The 25,486-nt window shown below is 40.1% G+C and overlaps 2 protein-coding genes across 6 annotated transcripts in view; one reads left to right on the top strand and one right to left on the bottom strand.

Moving 5' to 3' along the window:
* The window catches only part of LOC149139312 (proline iminopeptidase-like), a 392,388-nt gene that overhangs the window by 108,727 nt on the left and 258,175 nt on the right, over positions 1-25,486 (bottom strand). For 4 of the 5 annotated variants that reach the window (XM_089446646.1, XM_089446645.1, XM_089446649.1 and 1 more), the window contains one exon: positions 1,765-1,878. The exons of the other annotated variant lie outside the window; for it this stretch is intronic. In XM_089446646.1, coding sequence (XP_089302772.1) covers positions 1,765-1,878 — 114 coding nt within the window. The remainder of the gene's footprint in view (positions 1-1,764; positions 1,879-25,486) is intronic. 5 annotated transcript variants of the gene reach the window in all.
* Positions 17,764-19,530, top strand: LOC149139313 (uncharacterized). Its single transcript, XM_089448095.1, has 2 exons — positions 17,764-18,628; positions 18,746-19,530. Exons 1-2 carry the CDS (start codon positions 17,887-17,889, stop codon positions 19,396-19,398), a joined length of 1,395 nt encoding a protein of 464 aa, XP_089304221.1. The 5' UTR covers positions 17,764-17,886; the 3' UTR covers positions 19,399-19,530.

Here is a 25,486-nt window from a genome sequence, read left to right on the forward strand (position 1 = left end):
CTACATTTCGTCATCATGCTGCACCTCACCGTGCTGCACCATGCTGCACCCATCATCACTATGCTGCATCTCATCATGCTTCATTAATCATGACTATACCCATCACTGTACTGCATTATGTGCCATTGCTACACCATGTTGCCGTACTGAACTATGCTCTGGCTACACCTTGCTTGCTTGTTGTCCCTTGCACGCTTGTTGTCCCTAGCACGCTTGTTGTCCTTAGCATGCTTGTTGTCCCTTGCACGCTAGCTGTAACATTGCATGCTTGGTGTATTTGCTACTAAGTACCATACAACTGTCCCAATGTTAGTTAGTTGTCACTTGCATGCTGCTCTCCTTCAGAAACAGATGCTCTTGCTATTCCGACAGTTCCGGCTGTTCCCAGCAGTTCTAGCAGTTCCGCAATTTCCGTTGTTCTCGGCAGTTCCAGCAATTCCAGTTGTCCCTAGCAGTCCCGGCTTCTGCCCTCTGTGTCAGCTTTCTCGCCTGTTCCGGCAGTTCCCTGGTGGTGCGCTATGTACACTAGGTTTATCGGGTTTTCCCCTTGGAGGGGTTTTGCCCTAGCTGAGAGCCTAATTTTTGTGTCCTCTATTGTTGTTGTTTCGTTCTTGATATTTGTTTGATGAAAAGATCTAACTATAGAACACAAGAAGAATAACTAAGTTTAGAAGCAAGTATTAAGGAAAAAGGAACATAAGAATTAATATGCTGCCACTTTGCATTTTCCAACACTTCGAAGATAGGTTGATGAACTTTCCAAATTTTGGTATCTTTGATAGTGGATGATCAACCTTAGTAAAACTAAGGTCATGATCTAAAATGTACTAAACAATGCACTCTTCGACTACTATTTCCATTTTTGAGGGAGGGAGATCGAAATTACCCAATCATGAAGAGGATCAATGATAGGACCCTACAATAAATCACTTGGTTATTTGTGCATCCCACCAATAGTTTCAAACCTCTAGTTGGTTTTCTTGTCTTCTAGGGGTAGCAAGCAATTCCAAGAATAACTAAATCTCCTAACACTAAATTTAAGTAATTTCCCTTGAAATAAAACCAATTTTACCTATACTTATTAATATGTAGTAACTAACTTACTCTCCCTAGGTACAAGTTTACAAAATAATAAAAAATATGTTCGTTTTCTTTCTATAGGACAATAGCTATGCTCGTTTGTTAAACCTGCAAATAAATTAAGAATCAGCAGAATAAAACAAAAAAAATATTTTATAGACCTAATATCTGGTCAATGCTCATACGTCCAATTTGCATTTTTTAGTAAATATTGCCACATAAATGATTAGCTAATAAGAACATCAATTTACAAAAACCTACATAATAAGAGCAGAAATAAAATTGTATAATGGATTCTTATCGTGGTTCTTTATGGTTAAGATTTACATCATGGGAAAGAAACCTACACATAGTATAGCATTTATTCTTTCAAGCATTCGTTAATACCTATACAAACTCGTAAATACATTCTTAGCCCCTCAAGCAAATCAGAACATTTGCATTAATTTAAAATTCTCTCTTGACCTGGTTATTTAATGTATTTAAAGTCATATTTCAGTTAGCTTTGAATCAAAATATCTAGGCTGCTAATTGGCATGTTTACAACACACCTTTCTATATATAAGACACCATGTTGTCCAAACTAAAAAGACCACCAGTTATAGTGCCTACATTTATATCCTGGAATACAGAATGTGGCCCTCTGCATGAAAATTCTAAGAAATGCCAACGTCACAGACTTACTTGCACAATTATGGCAGGAATATGCCTTATCTTCTCTACATTGTCAAGTAGGTATGAATCTGTTGGAAGGAACCCTTTATTCTTAAAATAGTGATTTTCAATACGAGCAAATGCCTGTCAACGAAGCCAAAAAGATTAATGTCATGAATATATGACTCTAAAGGTGAAAACTCTATTTCTATCCCTATATATGTATGCAATGTGCATGACTAGATATATGAGTAAATGTCAATTTAAAATATCCAAAATTAGTTAGGGCTTAAAAAGATAATCATAAACATGCAAACAAACAAGAATATGCTGAATTTAATGAATGTTCAACAAATTAACTATTAGTGTAAATTTATCTTGTACGTACTCTAAGTTTTATGAACATAATGAGTATGTTTCTTATAAAATAGCAGTGTTTTTGTAATTTCCAAATAACTCTCAGATCCATTTAGTGTAGTGGAATTGCTACTACACTAATTTCCTAAATTTATGTCTTCTAATAAAATCTCATCAGCTCAGAAATTTCTTCAAGCCAAATTTCTAAGAAACATTGGCATTTTACTACCAAATGGAAGAATTCCCGAGTTTTAAAGCATTGCCATGTTTTAGGGAAGCATAACCACTATATCCTAATTGTAATAATATATTTCATTCTAAAATAGAAGGAACTGCAAGGTTAAAACTTGAGGAAAAGGTATTTATAATTTTAGGTTGATAACAGAAAGAAACAAATTATATTACTGTTCATTGATATTCAAATAAAGTTAATGGGATTCAATTGAACATTTAGTGCTAATAACCAAACAAGATGCTTGGAAGTTTGGCAGAAACTAGGCAAAATATATCTTGGTCAAGGAAAATAGGTGATGAAGATCTTGCAAAAGTTTGGTATGATGGATAGTAAGCCCATGACAACCCCCATGATCACAAATTTGAAGAAGTTGAAGAACTCAGATTCTAGTCTTGTGGATCCCACAAGCTATCGTCAATTGGTTGGCTCCCTAATGTACTTGGTGAATACCAAACCTGACATATGTTATGCAATGAATGTCCTCAGTCAGTTCAATTGGAGCCATGTCATGATCATTGGGTAGCTGCAAAACATATCTTAAGATACCTATGTGGTTCATCACTGCCAAAAATATGATAGCAATGAGATTCTATTGACAGGATTTACAGACTCTGATTGGGGTGGCAGTCAGTCAGATGGAAGAAGCACAATCTGTGGTTGTTTAGTTTGGGATCTGCTATGATCTCATGGATGAGTCGAAAACAAGACTCAGTTGCTTTGAGTAGTGCTCAAGCAGAATATGTTGCAGTCTGTGAAATTGGAAAAGTTGTTTGGCTCAGGAAGCTTCTTACAAAATTGTTTGGAGGACCTATGGACCCCACCGTGATATTCTGCGACAAACAAAGCAACATAAGGCTGACTAAAGATCTTGTGTTCCATGCTAGAACAAAGCACATTAACAATAAGTACCATTATATTAGAAGTCTGGTACAAGATGGGATCGTAAAACTTCAGTCTTTCTCAACAGATGATCAAGTAGCCGATATCTTGACTAAATCACTTCCTAATAAGAAGCTTGAATATTTGAGAAGTAAGCTTGGATTAGTTGATATCTTTGTACCATAGGCTTAACAAAGCCCGTATGATGGTACTTAGGGTTGGTATCTTGGAAGGTAGCCTAGATGATACCTAGAACCTTGTTAGGGTTGGTACCTTGGCAGGTAGCCAAGATGGTACCTAGATCCCTATTGGTGTCATGGTAGATGACACCTAGATCCTTGTTGAGTAGATGTCTTGGCAGGTAGCCTAGACGACATCTGCATCCTTGTTGAATGGATGTATTGGCAAGTAGACTAGATGACACCTAGGTCCTTGTTGAGTTGGCGTCTTAGCAGGTAGCCTAGATGACACCTAGATCCCTATTGAGTAGATGTCTTGGCAGGTAGCCTAGATGACATCTAGATCCTTGATGAGAAGATGTCTTGGCAAGTAGTCTAGATGACATATGGATCCTTGTTGAGTTTAGTGTCTTGGTAGGTAGTCTAGATGACACTTGGATCCCTATCAATCTAGAGTCGATGTATATTAGCATACTAGATTGTTGAAAATTGGCAGCTCAGGGATGAATTTCTGAAAAATAGAAAGTCTATAAATAAAATTTCTAAAAATAGAAAGCCTAAAATTAGAAAGGCTCAAGATATTAAATCACTTTGCATCAATTGGTAATCAACTATTTTTGATGGAAAATCCCTTTTGATCATCAATCAATCCTAATAGTTCAATTTAGACTTAATCATCAATATTATTATTATTAAAAAGAAATTCAAGTCACTCAATCATGGCTCTCAATAATGTTCTCTTACACTCTCATCATTGGCATGGCATATTCCTCTTACACTCTCATTAATGCTCTTACACTCTCTTACACTCATTAAAGCACGTCATAAAATATTTTCTTACACTCTTACACTCAATAAAAGCATGCCATAAAAGATTCATCTTACGCACTCTTTAATGCATATGTTACACTCTCTTAAAAGCATAAGTTACAAAGGCACGCATACCTCCTTAATGGCACGAGTTACATTTCCTAAATAAGCATGAGTTACTCTCTCTCTTGGCATGCGAGTTACTCCTCCTTTATGGCATGGATTTGTTGCTCCTCATATATATGTGTGCCTCATTCTTTCTCCCCTCACTACTTGTGCATTGTGAAAAAACTCGAACTTGAGAAAAAGTTGGAGAGAGTTGATGAAGATTGTGAGAGAGATTTGGAGAGTAAAAGTAGAACTTGGTGAGCCAAGGTTGATTCAGTGCTTCAGTGTTCCAGTGTTGATTCATTTCAAGGGAAGGTTGATTCAGTGTGTGCATTTGTTGTTGCTACTATTGTCGCACAGATTGACACGACAACGCACAGACCGGGGGCTGTCACTCTGATCCCCAATCTCTCCGTTTAAGCCTATCTCCCGTGGCTAAGGGCGGTAGACCCTACAGAAAAATGGGTGACCAACTGTTGACCAGTTGGTATGGGAGACACGAAGCACTAAAATGATTTTATTAATTTAGCGGACCAGTGCCTTGTGGAGTTAATGTTTAATCGATTAAGTACCAGATACTGCAACAATATAAACCATGAAGAGCGATCATTTATCATGAAAAGCTTAACTTTTGCCAGATACAAGATAACCATAAAGGCTCAATAGCTCAACTTAAAAGAGTAAATGCTTTAAACAACCACCAGAGATTACATATATGCAGTCAATCTTTAAATGAACATTTAAACACGATAAAAATTAACTCCCACGCCAAAATATTAGCCTGAGCACAAAAAATGAAAACTAAAAATTTCCCGAGCTAAAACTGAAATTGCAAAATTTATTTCCCTTCTTTTTTTTTTTCTTTTTTTTTTTTATATGATTTGAAATTTTTAAGATTTTCAAAGTAAATTTAAAACTAAAATAAAACTAAATTAAAATCTAAACGAATCCTAAAAAAAAAGGAAGGGAAAACCTTTCTAATGCTAAACTACAATCTAAGTAAGTAAATATCTGCTAAACTACAAACTATGCAATAAAATATCCTAACGTCAGATTTAAGAATAGATCTACTAAAACACTGAACGCTTATCATCAAAACGAAATCAAAACCCTGGACTGAAATGCGACTTACTCACGCTGAGACAAATAAAAAAAAATGATACGCAGTCATTACCTGGCCCGAGAGTGAAGACGGCGGACAGATTACCTGAGAGTCTCTGGCTTGGAACGAGTCGTTTGAGACCGGGCTTCTTACCTGGAGCGGAATATTTCACCTGATGACTACACGCAGAAACGCACAGTCATTCTCTCACACTGGATGCTGTGGCAGCGTTGATCATGATAGTAGCAACTTGTTCCACTAGAAAATGCAGGGCCTTCCACTGTCTTCGTTCTATCCAAAGATCTATACTATCAGAGTGAACGATAACCCTTCACTAAATAAAGCACTTGGGCCAAGGCATGAAAGGACAATCTTTAACACTGAATCATATCCAGGGGACGCAGATGGGCTTCACCGCAATCCACCCTCCACAGAAATTGATTTGCTGTTATGCTGATCGGAAAAGGCTACGCATAAACCGTGAGCAAGGAGAATTCCGAATCGGGAGCTTGTTCTTTTTGGCAAAAATATTCTTTAAGCATCCAAGAAGAACCCACGTAAAAGAAAAAGCATCGATGAATTGAAAAGCACGCTACAGCCAATTCGGAAATCACCTGCTTCGCCTGCGTGAGATGCCGTGGTTACCTTACGTAGAAGAAAACTGATGATTTTCACCGTATGCACGAGTATGCCAACGCGTGGACAAGATAATTTGGCCAAGATCTGCGTCCTCTCAATATTGTGCGAGTTCTGATGGCGATTTGCAACGCTCAGATATATGAACAAAATTGCCAGAAAACCCCAACATGTATTTTGAGGTTTTAGATCGAGTCTGCGTGAGACATGGCATGGTAGATGGGATAGCACAGGTCCAAAGCCAAGCTCTCAGAAGAAATTGAAAGCTCCTGATGAAACCCTGAGAGTTTCTAGATCAGATGTACCTGTAATCTGCAAGAGAGAAGAAAAACCGCAACATAATGCATACAACAAAATTTGAAACCCCAAAAGCTGGTTAGTTTACAGATTTTGGCCCCTGAAATGCCAGATTTAGCAATAATTACAGTAATATTATCAGAATTTAATTTAAATGTAAAATGCTTCAGAAAACCTTGCATGCATTCATAAAAAAAAATTCGAATGATAAGCCCGGGATCAAGAACTGGCTGGACTCTTTCAGAAAACACAACTCGGGAGTTGGCTGGTTCAGCCGAGAACTTCCCCTAACGCCCGGTAATCTGAAAAAAGGATTTCCTGCACAGCTTAAAATCAACCATCAACACAGAAGGAGAAAACAATAGTGAAACCCCGATCAAATGGAGATACCTGCCACTATATTTCAGAATCTAAACTATCATTCAAACCCCAAAGATCAGACAAGATACCTGTGCCTAGATCAATCTTCATTAAGCTATCATTAATGGCTGAAAATAAAATTATGCAGAACAAATAGAACAATCTTACAGCATTTTCAGAAGAGTAACACCAGCAAGATTTTTAACCCAAAAGTCTTCTTTATTGCACACAAAAAATGAACTACAAGAGAGCTTCTTCAGCACAAGACTCACAGATCTTATCTCAAATGACCCCTAGCACCCTACTTAAAGGAAATGATCCCAACGGCTAGTTCGAGTGATCCATGTCGAAATGATCTCGATCGTCGATGAGGATCAAGACATCTCTTAATCTCATCCGTCGAATTTGTTAATTCATTTAAAAAATGAAATTTTGCATGTATTTACTCAAAATATTATTATTTGATTATTTTTTAGGGTTTTTGCTTTATTTTAAAAAAATTTATTATTTTTTATTTTTTATTATTATTTTTTTTTTTTTTTTTTTTTACTTTTCAGTTATTTATTTATTTATTTTTAATTTTTAATTTTTAATTCATTTTTAAATGGATCCTCAAACTTAGCCTTTGGAAAAAATTCCCTAGGACCTAGGACTTAGGACTTATGAGGGATTAAAACATTTCCTAACCCTCAAAACACTTTACATCATGACTTTAACAATTTTACATCTCAAAGGGGAAAACCTATTTGACATAGACCCTCATAAATCACCCAATTCTGCAACACAACTATAATCTAGCAGATTAACACACTAGGATTCTCCTAAGATTCTAATGACAAAATCCATCCCGGCTTTGGGGTTAGGCTGAAGGAAAACTCTGTCGATCATGGATCGGTGAGACGAAAAACCTTCCGGGACGTAGATTATCACTTAGAAAATTAGGTCCACCTAGGAAATTTACAGACATGACTCATATCTGCTAAGATTATTTACAATTTATACATGCAGACTGGGTTTACAAAATAAATTGATCATGCTGTCGATGACTGTCGAATGGCACGGACATGTCGATCAAGCGCTATCCCTTTTTGCAAAGAAAAGGGGGTGTACTGCTATGGGCGGTTGACAGGTAGTGGTCAACATCTGGCTCTACTTGGGGACACGTTGTTGCACTGTAGGAATGTGAGAATCCAGAATCTGCACCCATGCAACACACAACAAAATATAAGTAGCGTCCATCCAAAAATCATCATATACATTAAGCACAGGAAAGATAAAAGCTCTTCATTTATTAACTATTTAGTAACATGAAAAGTAAATCTAATCCTAAAACAGAAATGAAAATACTGAAAAAAAACAAGGAGTAGGGTTAGAAATACAGCTGATGCCCCTGGCACCACATGTGTTCAGTATAGTGTATACTGAGCATTTGCCTGCTTTCAAGCAAATCTGTCGGCTGCTTGTCGGATGTGCCATGTCCAATTCTGCATATGATAGGACTTTTTGCTATCCGAAAATCAAGCTGCTCGCGGCCGTCTGATGCATCAAATCTTCTTCTCATTCTCTTTCTCTTTCTCTTGCGCTTTTTCTTTGTGGCAAGCTGTATTACTGATGACATGGAACTTTCTGTTTCAAAGCTATCAGATGAAGTATGTAAGATATTGTAAAGTTTTGTAGATGTTCTATGCTAAGAGCAATTTCACTTTTCTCACAGCAATCATACAAGTAGATAAGCAAAATGCAGATAGAACATATAAGCAGATCTTACAGAAGACAAATCAGAAACAAGAAAAATGTATGTGTTTGTTTCGGCGGTCAACAGGATGCTTCAACCAGCAAAGTCTCCTTTAGTCAGCCAGCCCAGCATGTGTCACAACAACCCTCCAACCAGTAGATGAGTCAACCCAAGTCAGTTCTACAAAAGTCAACGCTGTCCTGAAAAGTCAACGCAGGGGCAGCAAGCTAAAAGTCAACGCAGCAGCAAAACGGTCAACCCTTTGACCTCGATTTTTGTGCCAGGTAGTATGGCCTTCAAAAATCGAACCTCCCACAAGTTTTCAGCTTGTTTGGACCAAGCGTTGACCAAAGTCAATGCTGGTCAAACTTCTGCGAAACCCTAGCAGCAGAAGCAAAAAAATCCTCTTCGTCCTTCCCACGTGTGGCTGAAATTCGTCCTCCAGGTAGCTCGTACTTTTTAGGATGAGAGAGGAAGATGTGAGTTGTTTTTGTGTGATCAAATTCTCTCCAACTTTTCCTGTATATATATATCCATCAATGAGGGTGTGTGACACATCTGTTGGGCATGTGAGCCTACATTACAAAACTGGCTGACCTTTGCACATATAATTTATTAAGAATAATAAATTCAAAATATAAGTTCTGCTCATCGGATTAAGACTATTTTTATATGGATTTTACACCTCTCAGAAAGAGGAATCCAACAAAAATATTAGCCTCTTAATCTGAGCATCAGAACATGGAGTTTGGACCTAGTTGTCCAAATTTAACACTCCCTCTCAACTAGGGAGAACTCCATCTATTAGTGCAATTAACATCGTGAGTCATCCCGCCGAAACTTGCTTTGCTGGCTTCTTTATTTCAGAACAGAAGTGGGTCAGTCACAAAGACATCATTCCCCGACTGACATAATCAGTCCAGAGGTCCCAGACCTCACAAATCTTGATCCCAGATCAAGTGGTTGGACCATGCCATCCTAGATAGAGAGTACGGCAATCTCTGATGCGTCCATCAGTCTTTGCTAATAGTCTCTAGCTTTTCCACACCTCATTGGCCAAATGAGAGGTACTTCCCATGAGCCCTGAACTCAATGGGTAGGATGCATACGGGGCACAGATTAAATGAGTGGCGAACCAGCTCAATAATCACAAGGGTGGGGCAGAAGCATTATGAGTGCTTATAGCTCCGAGAAGCTATCCCCAAAGCCCCCCAGAGCTCCCAGAGCTCATTGTCCAACAGGACCCACATCATAGGGTCTTTCCACGACACCAAGACTCTCACGGAAGGTTAGGAACTTGACCTTCCCCAGGGGCTTAGTGAGAATATCCGCGACCTGCTCATCAGTTCCTATATGATCGAGCCTTACAGCGCCTCGCTGTACCATATCCCGGATAAAGTGGTACCTGATATCAATATGCTTGGATCGGTCGTGGAACACAGGATTCTCAGTCATACGAATCCCACTCTGATTATCACAGAGTATTACAGTGGTATCTAGCACATGTTGGAACAGCTCACTAAAGAGCTTCCTCAACCAAACTGCTTCACAACAGGCCATACTAGCAGCAATGTATTCGGCCTCCGCGGTGCTCAAAGCCACCGACTTCTGCTTCCTGCTCATCCATGAGATCGAAGCAGAACCAAGATTGAAACAGCATCCAGATGTGCTCTTACGATCCACCACACTGCCAGCCCAATCGGCATCAGTATATCCCCGGAGTATCACACTCCCGGCAGTGTATCTCAGCCCATGGTTTATCGTGCCCCGAAGATATCTCAAAAGATTCTTGGCACCAACCCAGTGAAAATGATGAGGCTCAACCATCTGTTGACTCAAAGTATTCACTGCAAAACATATGTCCGGACGGGTGTTCGCTAAGAACATCAAAGCTCCTATGAGTTGACGATACTCAGTAGGATTGGCCAAGATAGGCCCTGCAGCGCTGCCACTCAACTTCTTAAAGTTGAGTTCCATTGGTGTCGACACGGACTTACAGTCCACCATCCCAAATCTTTCCAGAAGCTTCACAATATACTTTCCTTGAGAAAGGAAAATCTCTCCAGGTCTCTGCCAGACCTCCAGGCCTAGGAAATAGTGCATCAATCCTAGGTCTTTCATCTCGAACTCAGCAGCAAGCTCCCTCTTACATTGATGAATGAGAGGGTCATCACCTGTCAGGAAGAGGTCGTCCACATACAGCACTAGAATGAGAGGCTTTCCTTCCTCAACCTTAAAGTAAAGGTTTGGATCAGCATTGCTTCGAGTGAAGCCCAGCTTCATCAAGTAACTATCCATCCTCTCATACCAAGCTCTGGGTGCTTGCTTTAACCCATAGAGGGCTTTCTTCAACCTGCAGACATAAGTGTCTCGATCTTGAACTTCAAATCCCAGAGGTTGTTCTACATACACCTCTTCCTTTATTGCACCATGCAGAAAAGCAGTCTTGACATCCATCTGATGAAGACTCCATCCTTGCGTAGCAGCAAGGGCTATGATGGATCGGATGGTGGTATATCGAGCCACAGGTGCAAATATATCGTCATAGTCAATTCCTTCCTTTTGAGAGAAGCCACGGGCAACAAATCTTGCCTTAAACTTTTCAGCACTCCCATCAGATCCATGTTTAATCTTGTAGAGCCATTTAGCGGTGACAACAGATTTGTCCTTCGGTCTCAAGACCACATCCCAGACATCATTCTTCATAATAGCCTCATATTCTTCATGCATAGCATCCTTCCAGACTTGATGCTTGATGGCTTCTTCAAAAGATCCAGGTTCAGATTGTATAATAGTACTCATGGCATCTAGATACCCTTGGTATCTACACGGCTTCTTGCTTTCTCGGAATGTTCCCCTTGGGGCAGCATGACCCTCAGCATCTTCGAGGGTGTCCCTGAGCCATGATGGCCTCTTTCCTAGAGAAGGGGAAGGATCAATAGGGTCCATTGGCTCTTCAACATCAGGCATAGTCTCATCCTGGGGTTCTTCCAGATTTCCAGGTCTTTCTTCATGGTTTTCTTCAGATCTAGGAAGATCTACTACTTTCTTCAGGGAAGCATCTTCGTCAAAAGTGACATCATGGCTTATCTCTACTTCCCTTTGACCAGGTACATAGACTCTATATGCCTTAGAAGTCTCACTGTAGCCCACAAACATTCCTTTCTTCCCAGTAGCGTCCAGCTTACTTCTCTTTTCTTTCGGCACATGAAAATAGACAGGACATCCAAAAATTCTAAAATGTGAGACATCAGGTTTCTTACCAGAGAAAACCTCTTCGGGAGTTTTGGAGTCCAAAGCGGAATGAGGGCATCGGTTTTGAATGTACACAGCAGTATTTGCAGCTTCTCCCCACAGAAACTTTGGAAGACCCTGGTCACATAGCATGGCACGGGCAGCTTCCACAATAGTCCTATTCTTGCGTTCAGCAACACCATTCTGCTCAGGAGTATATGCAGTGGTAGTCTCCCTCTTAATGCCAGCTTCTCTGCAAAAGTCTTTGAACTCATTTGACTCATATTCAGTGCCATTGTCAGTCCTCAAAATCTTGATCTTCTTTCCGGTCATATTTTCCACCAAGGCTTTGAAGGTACGGAACCACATGAAAGCCTCATCCTTCTTCTTCAAGAAGTATATCCAGGTTTTGCGAGAGAAGTCATCAGTAAATGTCATATAGTAAGAACATCCCCCCAGGGATGTTACAGGCAACATACCGGAAAGATCAGAATGGACCAGTTGCAATATCTCAGATGTCTTTGTGACACTTGAGGGGAAAGGTCCCCTTGTATGATTTCCTTCAGCACAGCCCTTACATACACCTTTATGATTATTTCCAAAATCAGGCATCCCTGTCACCACCTTCCTTGCTTCGGAAAGAGCCTTGTAATGAAGGTGTCCAAATCTTCGGTGCCATAGTTCGGTTTGACGGATAGTATCACAAGTCATAGCTCCCAACGGACTCCCTCCAACCTGGTAGAGTGTACCAACTCTAAAACCAATTGAGATAGCTTCCTTGAAGCTCTTCTTCCACATGAGTACCTTTTCATCAGAGAAAGTTACATTGAATCCTTTGTCTTCCATGGCAGATATAGACACAAGGTTCTTCTTCAATTTGGGTACATAGAGTACATCTTGTAGATGGAGGACTTGTCCTTGAGACAAGTGGAGGGTCACAGTCCCGGTCCCTTTCACAGGATAAGTGGCATTATCCCCAAGGGTAATTTCTAGATTAGTATCCCTTTCAACCATGTCAGAAAGTGCTTCCTTGAATCCGGTGATGTGTCTTGAGGCACCACTATCGATTAGCCAGACATCCATAGTGTCGGGCGGAGATGCAGCTGAGAGAGCAGATATTAGAATATACTCATTTCTTTTATCAACAACATTAGACTCCTCATACCTGGTATTTCTGGTCCTTTTAGAAGGTGGATGGTTTCCTTCAAAGTGAGCCTTCCTCTTTCCTTTGGATTTGTCATTTCTTTGATTCCCATTCCTTCGGTTGTTGTTGTTGTCGTCACTATCGGGAGAATTCTTCTGGAAGGGGCATTCTCTAGCATAGTGTCCAGTCCTATGGCAGGTGAAACATTTACCCTTCTTCTTTTGAGTCTTAGTCCTTCCTTTGTCCTTGGAACCACCAGAGTTCTTCTTTCGGGAATGAGCAACATAGGCAGCATTTCTTTCATTATCAAATTCCTTCATCCTTGTTTCTTCTTGCATACATCTAGACAGAAGCTCATCAAAGTTAGGGATGGTATTATTGTTGAGAATGGTAGTTGTGAATACTTGCCATTCATATGGAAGTCCTCCAAGTGCGGTGAGAACCATCTCACGATCAGCTATTGTCTCCCCAATAGCTAGCAGATTGTTCTTGGTTTCGGTCAACTTCATAAAGAAAGTTTGAATAGACTCGTCTCGGCCCTTCTTCATATTCTTCAACTTGTTCTTGAGGAATAGCACTTGGTTCACATTGTTTACTCGGAACATAAGTATCAGTTTGTCATACATCTCCTTGGATGTGCCTAGTTCAGATATGTAGGCAACCAGACTCTTATTTATGGATTCCCTGATCAGCAGTTTTGCTCTGATTTCTCCCTTCTTATACTTGTGTTTAACAGCAACAGAGGCATTTGATGGAGGTTCTTGAATCTTCCCTGTCACATGATCTAGGAGATCATGATCTTCTAATTTGAGATCTAATAACATCTTCCAGGCATGGAAGTCATCACTTCCAGTCAGCTTGTCATTCTCCCTGAATTCAAGCTTAGAGGAATCCATTTCCTTCGATGATGATTGCTATAGATAGAGTTTGTCTTCACCTCAGCTCTGATACCATGTAAAGTTTTGTAGATGTTCTATGCTAAGAGCAATTTCACTTTTCTCACAGCAATCATACAAGTAGAGAAGCAAAATGCAGATAGAACATATAAGCAGATCTTACAGAAGACAAATCAGAAACAAGAAAAATGTATGTGTTTGTTTCGGCGGTCAACAGGATGCTTCAACCAGCAAAGTCTCCTTTAGTCAGCCAGCCCAGCATGTGTCACAACAACCCTCCAACCAGTAGATGAGTCAACCCAAGTCAGTTCTACAAAAGTCAACGCTGTCCTGAAAAGTCAACGCAGGGGCAGCAAGCTAAAAGTCAACGCAGCAGCAAAACGGTCAACCCTTTGACCTCGATTTTTGTGCCAGGTAGTATGGCCTTCAAAAATCGAACCTCCCACAAGTTTTCAGCTTGTTTGGACCAAGCGTTGACCAAAGTCAACGCTGGTCAAACTTCTGCGAAACCCTAGCAACAGAAAAATCCTCTTCGTCCTTCCCACGTGTGGCTGAAATTCGTCCTCCAAGTAGCTCGTACTTTTTAGGATGAGAGAGGAAGATGTGAGTTGTTTTTGTGTGATCAAATTCTCTCCAACTTTTCCTGTATATATATATCCATCAATGAGGGTGTGTGACACATCTGTTGGGCATGTGAGCCTACATTACAAAACTGGCTGACCTTTGCACATATAATTTATTAAGAATAATAAATTCAAAATATAAGTTCTGCTCATCGGATTAAGACTATTTTTATATGGATTTTACACCTCTCAGAAAGAGGAATCCAACAAAAATATTAGCCTCTTAATCTGAGCATCAGAACATGGAGTTTGGACCTAGTTGTCCAAATTTAACAGATATGCGTGACATGTCCTTTATCCTGCATCTGATCTTTATCATTTTTAAATCTATCTGGATCACCTTCAATTAACCACCTTTCAATCGAACCAATGACCTCCTCATAATAAGATGGAACTTGTTGCAACAAATGAGAAGGCTCCTGATCTGTTGATGTCCCCTGGTTTCTCTTATCCTCCGACCATTGTTGAAACTTTTGAACCTGTATTTTAATGGCATCCATCTGACTAGAGTGTTCAACCTTTATAGCACTAATTTGCCTGGCGTGGTGTTCTTCCATATCTTTTATTACTTTATCGTTCTTTTCCTTTATGTTCATCAAGCAATGCTGCATGGAGTTTATTTCTTCTTTATGATTTGCTTGCATGGTGGCCAACTGATTATTATGATCGAACGTCATGATAGTCATTTCTTCATCCATAGTTAATAACTTGTTTTGCATAGAATTAATTTCGCTATCATGATCGGCTTTCATGGTCGTCATAATTTCCTCTAAGCCTGACATTTTGCTTTGCATGAATCTAATTTCTGTGTCATGATTAGTCTTCATGGCATCAATTTCCTTATTATGTTGATTTTGCATGATCTCCATCTCCCTATTACGCTTTTCCAGGTGAGTGCATAAAGTTCTCACATCATTGGCGTAATTAGTTTGATATATCTGCATATTTCTTACCAGTAGCAATAGATCTTGTATAATTTGCTTATGATCTTCCTTTTCATTATCAACACTACTATGATCTGCAATGGTACAAGTGGATGGCACATTCTGATATGAAGAATTGTCTTGGACAGCTGGACCTTTTACAAGATTACTTTCATTTTGTTGCACAATTTTAGGGGCACAAGGCGAGCTATCTGGATCACCATATCTATCTTTGAAAGCATTGACAATGTCTTGCAAAGAAATGAAGGAATCTTCAGGAAAACTATTAAACCAGTCCAAAGCATCACCCTTTAAAGAATGGACAAATAGACGCATCTTGAAATCTTCATGATTATATTGAGGAAGTCTACAATATATGATCATTACACAAGTAAACATGTTTAAATGCTGTCTAACAGCGACCGAATCACCACCCGAGAACTTAAATAATTTAGAAATGGCCTCTTTCGGAAAATCATGGAGATTATCAGTAAAATGACATGGTTTAAATGAATAATCCATGATGAATAATGTAACAACCCTGCTAAATTAATCTATCTTATAAAGTTTTAAACTCTATAATAAAACCAATTATGTGGAAATTTAAAAAAAAAAAAAAAACTATAAGTATGATAAGTTTATATATATATAATTTAAATTTAAAACATATATAAGTTTAAACTTTATAATATATATAACTTAACCATGTAATATATATATATTAATATTACAAAACATGTAATTGAATTTTATAAAGTATGTATATATATATCTAACTTTGTATAAAGTATAATTGTGATAAAGTATAAATAAAACTTTATATATAATGTTATAAAGTATAAATGAGACTTTATATCAGTGTTTTACGAAACGGCCGTACCGAAACGGAAACGGCCGTTTCGTTCCGAGTTATTAAAAAAAATTTTGAAACGGCCTTTGACCCGGCTCGGTTGACCGGGTCAGCTATGACCCGGCCGAGTCAGCCAATGACTCGGCCGGGTCATAGCTGACCCGGTCAACCCGGCCGGGTCCCGTCAAAAAACGGCCGAGTCATAGCAGACCGGCTGGGCAGCGATTTAACCAAAAAAAAAATACTTTTTTGCTGATTTGGAGCTGAGTTAGTTAGGGTTTGTGGACATGAAAAGGTTATTGTGATTTGTTAAATGCATTTGGGGTCCATTTCCCCCTCCCAAACTCTATTTAAGACAGCCAAATGCTCTCATTTCACTCACAGCAGTCTTATGCATTTGAGTGAGAGTCTTCTTTGAGAGTTAGTGAGCAGTTCTTGAGCTTGTTTTGGAGCAGCAGTGAGGAGTCTTGGAGGAGCATTGTAGCTGGAGTGAGGAGCTTCTTGGGCAGCCATTTGGAGCAGCATTGAGGAGCTGATTTTTGGAGCAAGTTTGAGGAGGCAGTTTGTGCCTGGAGGTATTTTTTTCCACCTCTATAAATCTGTTTTTACTTATTAAATTTTAGGTGCATATCAAGATAGCTTAGAGAGTGTTTTTAGTCAAATAAATGAACATTGAATCAATTTTTATTTTTTTTTTTCATTTTCAGATTGTTTTCCTAGTCAAAAAATGGCACCTAGAGCAAAAGATGCTGCTTGGGCATATGTTGAAATGGTTGATGATGAGATGTGTTGCAAGTTTTGCCATAGGAAAATTAAGTCAGGTCCTGGGGGGATTCATAGGCTGAAACAACACTTGGCAGGGATTAAAGGCAATATTACTGCATGTAAATCCCCCGAAATTGGGGAGATTAGAAAGACTTTGTTGGAAAGCTTTGAAAAATTTCAAGAAGAAAAGACTAGGCAAAAAGAGATACAGGCTGAAATTGGGAGGAAGAGGGAGATACAAAGAATGATGGCTGCCAACCCCCACTATGAGTTTGAGGGTTCTTCCTCTATCCCTCAAACTGATGCATCAAACCCTTTCCGTTATGTTCCTCCCTCTTTTGCTTCTGTTCAAGATAAGGGAAAGGGTAGAATGAAGGGTGATGGGACTATCAAAAGTTTTTTCACTCACTCAGGCTCCTCTCCATCAGATGCACATGGTCCTGAAGTTAGTAAAGGTCTTTCTCAGCCCACTTTAGATGACCATTGGAAGAAAGAATTGAGGGAGACTGCTTGTGACTACATAGCTAGATGGTGGTATGATGCTGATATCCCCTTTAATGCTGCTTGTTCACCATATTATGAGCCTATGTTTGAGGCCATACATGCTGCTGGAAAAGGCTTCAAAGGCCCTACTATGCAAGAGCTAAGGGGGTTTCGTTTGCAGAAAGAAATTACATCAATTAATGAGTATTTGCAAGATTTCAAGGAATCATGGGCAAGAACAGGGTGTACCATCATGTCAGATGGATGGACTGATCAAAGAAACCGTACCATCATAAACTTTCTTGTCTTCTGCCCACAGGGAACCATGTTTTTAAAATCAGTTGATGCATCTGATAAGGTAAAAGATGGCCACTTGTTGTTTCAGCTATTGGATGAGGTTATTCAGGGTGGGGGTGGCTAATGTTGTTCAAATCATCACAGACAATGCCTCTAACTATGTTCTTGCTGGTAGACTGTTAGAGGAAAAACACAAGACCATCTTTTGGACCCCATGCGCTGCACATTGCATAGACCTCATGCTTGAGGATATTGGGAAATTAGATTGGGTCAGAAACACTGTAGATAATGCCAAAAGCATAACAAAATTTATCTACAATCATACACTGGTTTTGAGTCTCATGAGGAAACACACTGGAGGCAAGGATATTATTAGGCCTGCCATCACTAGATTTGCTACACATTTTTTGACATTGCAATCTATGCTTTCCCAACATAGAAACTTGCAAAACATGTTTTCCAGTGATGATTGGAATAATAGCAGTTGGTCTAACAAACCAGAAGGCAGAGAATTGAGAAGGAAAGTCCATGATGAAACTTTTTGGAGAAAGGCAACAGAGATTGTGAAGGTTGCTGAGCCACTAGTTAAGGTGTTGCGGTTGGTGGATGGGGAAAGGTTGGCTATGGGCTTCATTTATGAGGCTATGGATCAAGCAAAGGAGCAAATAAAGGCAGCATACAAGGATAGAGTGGCAAAGTATGGGCCCATTTGGGCAATCATTGATGAAAGATGGAACAATCAACTCCATCGCCCTATACATGCAGCTGGGTATTTTTTGAACCCACGGTATCATTATAAAGCTAAGGAGTCAGGAGCTTTGAGGGGGGAGGTCAGAGATGGACTGGTTGATTGCATTGAGCGCATGGTCCCATCGGAGTCTGATCAGCTACTGATACATCAGCAGGTCACATCCTTCAGCAATGCAACAGGTACCTTTGGGAAGAACCTAGCAAAGATTGCAAGAGAAGCAGATGAGCCAGGTAAACAAAAATTTCAATTTTCAATTTCTCAATTTCAAGTTAGATATAATTTGTAATTTTGTTGAGCTTCAGCCTTCATCTAACTCATAATTCATTACACTCCTATGTTTTTTGCAGCACAATGGTGGGAGGCCTTTGGTGGCCAGTGCCCTGAATTGCAAAGGTTTGCAATTCGTATTTTGAGTCAAACTTGCAGTGCATCTGGGTGTGAGCGCAATTGGTCTGTCTTTGAGAGGATTCACACAAAGAAGAGAAACCGTTTGGAGCAAAAACGGTTGAATGATCTAGTTTTTGTCCAATACAACCTTCGGCTCAAACGGAACCAATTGCTGAACAAAAGACCTGATTCAGATCCCATTGTGTTGGAAGACATTGATCCAACATCAGATTGGGTAGTGGAGAGTCGTCTACCAGAGTTTGATCCTGATGAGGATCTTGATGAAATTGATGTTGGAGATCCACTGCAGCGTGTTCAGTTGAATGCAGATCCCAATCCACCAGCCTCAGTCTCACAGCCAGCTAGTAGGACTCCAGTTGTAGGTGCTTCGCCTTCCTCTGCTCAGCCACGACAGAAGCGCAGCCGCATTTGTACTCTATCTCAGCTTGCATCTGCTGCACAGCCTAGTGGTACTGGTACTGGCACCACTTCTACAGTTGCAGTTGGAGACGATGATGATGAGGAGGAGCCATGGGGCCCCTTGTCTGGCTCTGATGATGATGATCCAGAGATTGGTCGAGATGATCTTGGCTCCTCTGGCAGTAGCCAGTAGCTACTAGCCTCCTTGGTTATTTGTATTTTGTTTTGACTCTTGAGTCTTTGATCATGTATGACAGACTACAGTTGACTATGTATTTACTATTGCCATTGGGTACACCGTACCATTTTGATATAATGGATTGGTTCATGAGCCTAATTTGATCATATGTTGTCTTCCATGTATATTATAATGTTGTGTGTTTGGAAACTTGAATGAAAATCTTTAAAATTATGTTTAAAATATTTAAAATTATGTTTTTTTATAAAAAAAATAAATATTTAATGTATTTTTTACAACGACCGAGTCATTGAAATCGAGCCGGCCGAGTCATTGCCGTTTCCGAGTCCGAGTCCGAGTCGATCCTCGGCCGAGTCCGAATCCGAGTCCGTTTTGTAAAACATTGCTTTATATAAAGGAATGTTATAAAGTATGTAAATTAAAACTTTGCAGATTATACGAAAGGTGTATATGCTAAGGTCCATAAAATGATTCATGATATTCTATGCAATAACCTACCTATGAGCCACCCCAGCCCATTAATAAAAGCGCGTCCGAACCAGCTGAGTATTGATTACAGAAAGCAGAAGTCAGTGAAGAAATATCTGAGGGCCTTCAATGCATGGAAGGCGGTGGCTGCAAGTGGGGGGGGCGGCCACCGCCAGGCCAGGGAATAAATAGCAGAGGCCTGAACCTGGAGGAGGGGGAGAAAAACCAGAGGGGTGTAAATTCGTCAACAGGAAACCAGGAGAAGAGACTTTCAGTGGAAGAGCTTTGAGTGATCTGAGTTCTGGGCACGGAGGGACAGAGAGCCTCTGTGGAGAGCTTTCTGGATTGAGCAACCAGGTTGCTCTGTCTGGTTGGGTGGTATTGGCCATCTCGAAATTGAATCAAATCAGTCAGCAGTTCAGGATCGCCAGTTCAGTAACAGAATCGGAAGTCCGCCAGCAGTTCAGGTAGGTGCAGCTTACAGTTTTATGCATTATTGTTTTCAAATTTTATGTGTATTTATATGGTTGCTGTAAATTCGAAATTAGGTCACTACACATGGTATCAGAGCCCTGTTCAAACCTTCGGACCTCCCAACCCTACGCTCCTGTACGCTGTGATTTAATTCTGCCCAGGACCTGCTGATTCCGCCTTCTAGTCGCTCAAGAATCCCCTTCTAATTCGGCCTCAAGGCCTGCGACTGTCTCAAGAGGTTCGGTCTACCTCATTAATCAATCAGAGAACCTTCAAGCCCATAGCGAGACCGAGTCTGACCGGGTCTCTAGGGTCTCTGTTCCAATCGCATTTAAATCCTGGAGCATCTCCGCTCATCTACCTTATCGCATTTGGAGAGGATCGATCCTGTCACCTAGCTCGTCCTCTCCTTGCACTAGGAGTCACTCGATGAGTGGGCCCTTCTCGTCAAAGAAATGTTCAGGCCTTACCGCTGGCCACCTTACCCAAGGGCCACCGCATTCTGGATTTCATTTTCTTCAGAACCTCTGGCCTGAGCATGTGCGTTTGCGGAGTTACGGCTTATGATTGAATGGCATCGTGTAATTTTCTGTTGAGCTGCTGCCTAAAATTTTTATCAAATAAGAAATTTACGGTTACGTTCTGTGGTTGAACTCTATGTAATCACGAAATTTAATTATGAGTGAATATATGAATGAATTTCTTAGGCCTTGTCAATCTATATTTCTAATAGTCTCCGCGCTGGTGATAATATCTCGGTTGTCGTAATATCCAGAAAATTTACGGGGAAAATAATCAATTTAGTTAATATAATTGAATGTGCAATTGGAGTCTCAATATATATATATATATTTTTTTTGTCGTGCTGTCTGTTGTAAGAATCGCAATGATCGTTCCTACTCGTCAGAGTCGAAAAATGGAGTGAGGTAACCCTCTTCTAGTGTGCATCCATGAAATTACTCAATTAATATGCCGGGGAGTCAATTGATGTTTTAATTTCTTCTCGGCTCTGCCTTGATCGCGTATGAGTGAGGTTAGCGTTTATAGCTATTACTCATAGTTTGTCCTTCGCAGAAGGTAGGCTTCGAACCTGGGTGGATACTTTATTCGTTTATGTCATTCATACGAAAACTAATTCAATTAAAAGAGAGACTATGCCATTTCCAAATAGAAACTAATTCAATTAATAAAAGTAAAATATTTAGCTCTCTATATATATTTGGTGTCGTGACAGAAATTAGAATGATTTTCAAGTTCGATTCTATTAGTGAATTAATACGACAGTGTTTGGTTCATGGATCAATGCACAAAAGACAGAGTTAAAACACCAATAATTTTATTTATTTTTTTTAATTTCTGGTGGCCCATTTACTTTTCAGAGGCCTTTTCTGATCCATGAGATGCCATACCGTTACCATTAATGAATGTAATGGTAATCATAGTTGAAATTTTTATATACGGTGAGATTTGCAAAGTAACATTTTTTTTAGGGTTGTTAATGAAATTAGTTATAATATATAACTTATGATATATAACATAAGCAATAGATTAATCTACATAGAAAATGAAACTGGTAATGTTTAATTAGAGTGGATGGATTGCACGTGTTATGTTGAGGATTCTCTCATCCCACCGAATTTCTGAACCGCAATTTCATGATATATAAATTATGAGAGGCAGAGAACCGCAAGGATTTCTTATTGTTCGGGCTGTTGGAAAACAAATACACCGTTAGCCCGTTATCCAAATTGTGTTTCAACTTCATATTGGAGCACCACGATAAAACTGTGAAGATTAATGGACACGTCTTGCATATACCCTCATGGGCTCCTTCCCTGTGACTTGACGCTTGGTCTTGGTCAAAGCGCTGGACCTGTGTCGAAAAGGCACAGTCTGGTGGAGACGTGAAGGCATATGGCTCCTGTGGGATCTGAAATACGTGACGGTTTGGAGGTGTGGTGGCCACATGGTACACGGGCTTGGCACGTCCTTTGTATCTTACGGGTTTGCTGTGGATTATGATGTAACACGTGGATGTATGGACAAGTACCAAGAAGAGCGGTTGAAAACTTTGCTTTTCTACTAAGAAGCCATGAAATTGTTTAAGAATAGATTCCTTAAACATTACCATGTCAACATGTTTTATTTTGTTTTATACACCCGGTATTGATATAAAACCTCGATGACAAAGCCATTTTGCTATTGGGACCCTAGGATACATCATAAAAGCTCTATGCTAAATTTTTTTTAAATAATAATGTACTTTTATGAAAAGCATAGAATTCGTTTTCCTAACAACAACAATATTCACGTTGGGATGAGACTGACCATGCATGCTTACATGGAAATCTAATGTAGATTATAGGCATTAAGTAAAATATAATATTAAATTAAATATATACTTTGTACGTAGGGTAAAAGTAAGAGTAATTTTCAAGGTCGAACTTTAATCCACCAGTCAAACTTGATATATGAAATGTCAGTCTACATAGTATGAGATTTTCCAAAATTCTGTCTGTGGAAAATGTGCATTATTCATATTTATATAACAAAATTTTATTAAATATTTCTGCACAATAGACTATGCAGAGATATCAGTAAATTCTAGATCAGAATAAGAAGGCGAAAATTCTGCGTCTGTCATAATGAGACATGGACCTTATGGAACACATCATTTTTCTTCCTAGGTTTTAGGCTAGTAAGGAAAGGAACCAATCCTTCTTTTATGGATTAAATCCTCATCCCAGTAATATATTCGGGACATAAATATATATGACCCCTTAAATGTAATAGTCAGGTTAAGGTATGACGGGTATGTTACCGATGTACCTTGTGATCGAGACATCTAACATTTTCATTTTGTGGGTGTTGTTAGGTAAATAAGCCTTGGGATGTCTTACCTTAGGGGCTAATAACCATACACTTCTGCATTATTCATTTTTAGAAAACCCTGCATTAGGACAAGGAGGTCGCGTGACCACCCTCCTTGACCTCGGTACCAGTAAGATCCGCCTAGCGGGTAAAAATAGCAAAACTATACCCGTTTTAAATGTGAAGTTGCAAAGAAATTGGTGTGTTAAAATTTGGTTATCCGCCTCAATTTTTTTTTTATATATATACATTTTATTTGTGTTCAGGGACCATTACGATGGTAAAGACGTATGAGCGACGACGACGTGACCAGGCAGCATCATCACCATTAATGCCGCCACCGTCACCATCGCCATCCCCCTCACCCTCGTCACCACCAAGGCAACCGTCAACATCAAACGCTCCAACGCCAGAGTTGACTGTGATAATGAACTCTTTGGAGGCCTTGTTGGAAACATTAAAGGAATCAACTAAGGCTAAAAACAAAGAGGAATTTCAGCATGTAGCCACCAGTTCAGCGGAACCACATAATTTGGAGCCCAGAGGATTGAGAGAAGACATCTCTAGAGAGCTTCAGAAAATTAGACTCCCAGAATTTTCGGGAGGTCGAGCTGGTGAACGCGCTGAGGCATGGTTGGAGGGGATGAACCGGTGCTTTAGCTTAAGAGAATATTCGCCTTCAGCAAAAACAAAAATTGACGTGTTTCAACTAAAGGAAAGTGCCCTGATTTGGTGGGGAAACCTGGAAAAGCAGCTACACCTTACATCAGACAACGTTCCTTGGGATCTGTTTGAGGAAAGGTTCCACGCGAAGTATTTACCTCCATACTTTCAACAGCAGCAAGCCAGAGCCTTTCATACACTAATTCAGGGAAGTAAAACGGTGGAAGAGTACGAAATAAGGTTTATGGAGCTGGTAAAATACATTCCCTACTTAGACTCTGATGAACGTCAAGCTGAACGCTTCATATTTGGGTTAAACCCTCGCATCAAAGCCTTGGTAAGTATGTGGAAACCATCATCGGTAGCCGAGGCAGTCGAATGTAGCCGTTATGCAGAAGAACACCTTGGAATCAAAAAGGATATAGGGCCAGCAGGGCCTTTACAATCAGGACTTCCAGGGAAGGCTCCCCGGAACTTTTTCAGAGGAGGTAGCTCGAGGCCACCTTACGGTAACAGGTTTACCCCAAGTATGGGGACAAGAGTTCCCATGGCTGTAAACACTATAGCTGCGGAATCGTCCAGCACCAGACCGTGGGCATCGCGAGGGACTACCGGTAGAGGAAGGGGTGCGAGAGGAACCAACATGGGAGGACGCGGCTCGTTCTCTAGAAATTCACACCTCGATTCAAGAGGATCAGCGCAGCTCAATTGTTGGGGATGTGGGGGGCCGCATTTCCAGCGTAACTGCCCAGAAGCGTCATCGGACATATTGCAAAGCACTGGGAGGGAGCCGATATCAGCCAAGCGAAGTAATCATAGGATTCATGCAGTAGTCAACCACGACCAAGCAGCCCATCAATCCACTGTAGTGGAATCTTCAGGTATTATCAATGGTGTAAAACTCAAAATCTTATTTGATACTGGTGCCACAGATAGTTTCATTTCATCATATGCATTAAACAAATGTGGGCTGGCAGCTCGTAGACAAAATGATTTCCACCAAGTGGAAATGGCCTCAGGAGAACTCCAAACCGTAGACTTGAGTGTGGATCAATGCAAAATTGACCTAGGGGTCTGTTCGACTAAACTAAAAGTCTATGTCACCACCCTAGGGACGTATGATCTTATCATAGGTATGGATTGGCTGGAAGCTCACCAAGCGTGGGTAGATTGTTATGGGAAAAGGATTTTGGGCTTAAATGATGAGGGAGAAGTAATCCAAATTCAAGGAATTAAGAGAGAAATTTCTTTGCGCTACATTTCGGCAATGCAGGTGAAGCGTTGTTTAAGAAAGGGTTGTCAGGCTTATGCAATTCACGAAGTAAGCCAGGAAAAGGGACCATCCTTAGAACAATATCCGGTGCTAGCCGAGTTCCCGGATGTATTTCCAAAAGAACTACCTGGATTACCCCCGGTAAGAGAATTGGATCTCACTATTGAATTAAAGCCAGGTACCCAACCGATCTCTAAAACACCTTATAGAATGACAGCTCCAGAACTTCAGGAATTGCAAATCCAGTTGAAGGAACTACTCGATATAGGGCTTATTCGGCCCAGTACCTCACCTTGGGGCGCTCCTGTAATTTTTGTGAAGAAGAAAGATGGA

The sequence above is a fragment of the Pinus tabuliformis genome, chromosome X (assembly GCF_031772625.1).
Source record: "Pinus tabuliformis cultivar Carrire ecotype Pingquan chromosome X, CPIR1, whole genome shotgun sequence".
In the NCBI taxonomy this organism is placed as follows: domain Eukaryota; kingdom Viridiplantae; phylum Streptophyta; class Pinopsida; order Pinales; family Pinaceae; genus Pinus; species Pinus tabuliformis.

Coding starts and splice junctions, on each gene's coding strand:
- LOC149139313 (XM_089448095.1), top strand. CDS start 17,887: ATGCTTGAGGATATTGGGAAATTAGATTGGGTCAGAAACACTGTAGAT. Junction 18,629..18,745: donor AAGAGAAGCAGATGAGCCAG/GTAAACAAAAAT, acceptor TGTTTTTTGCAG/CACAATGGTGGGAGGCCTTT.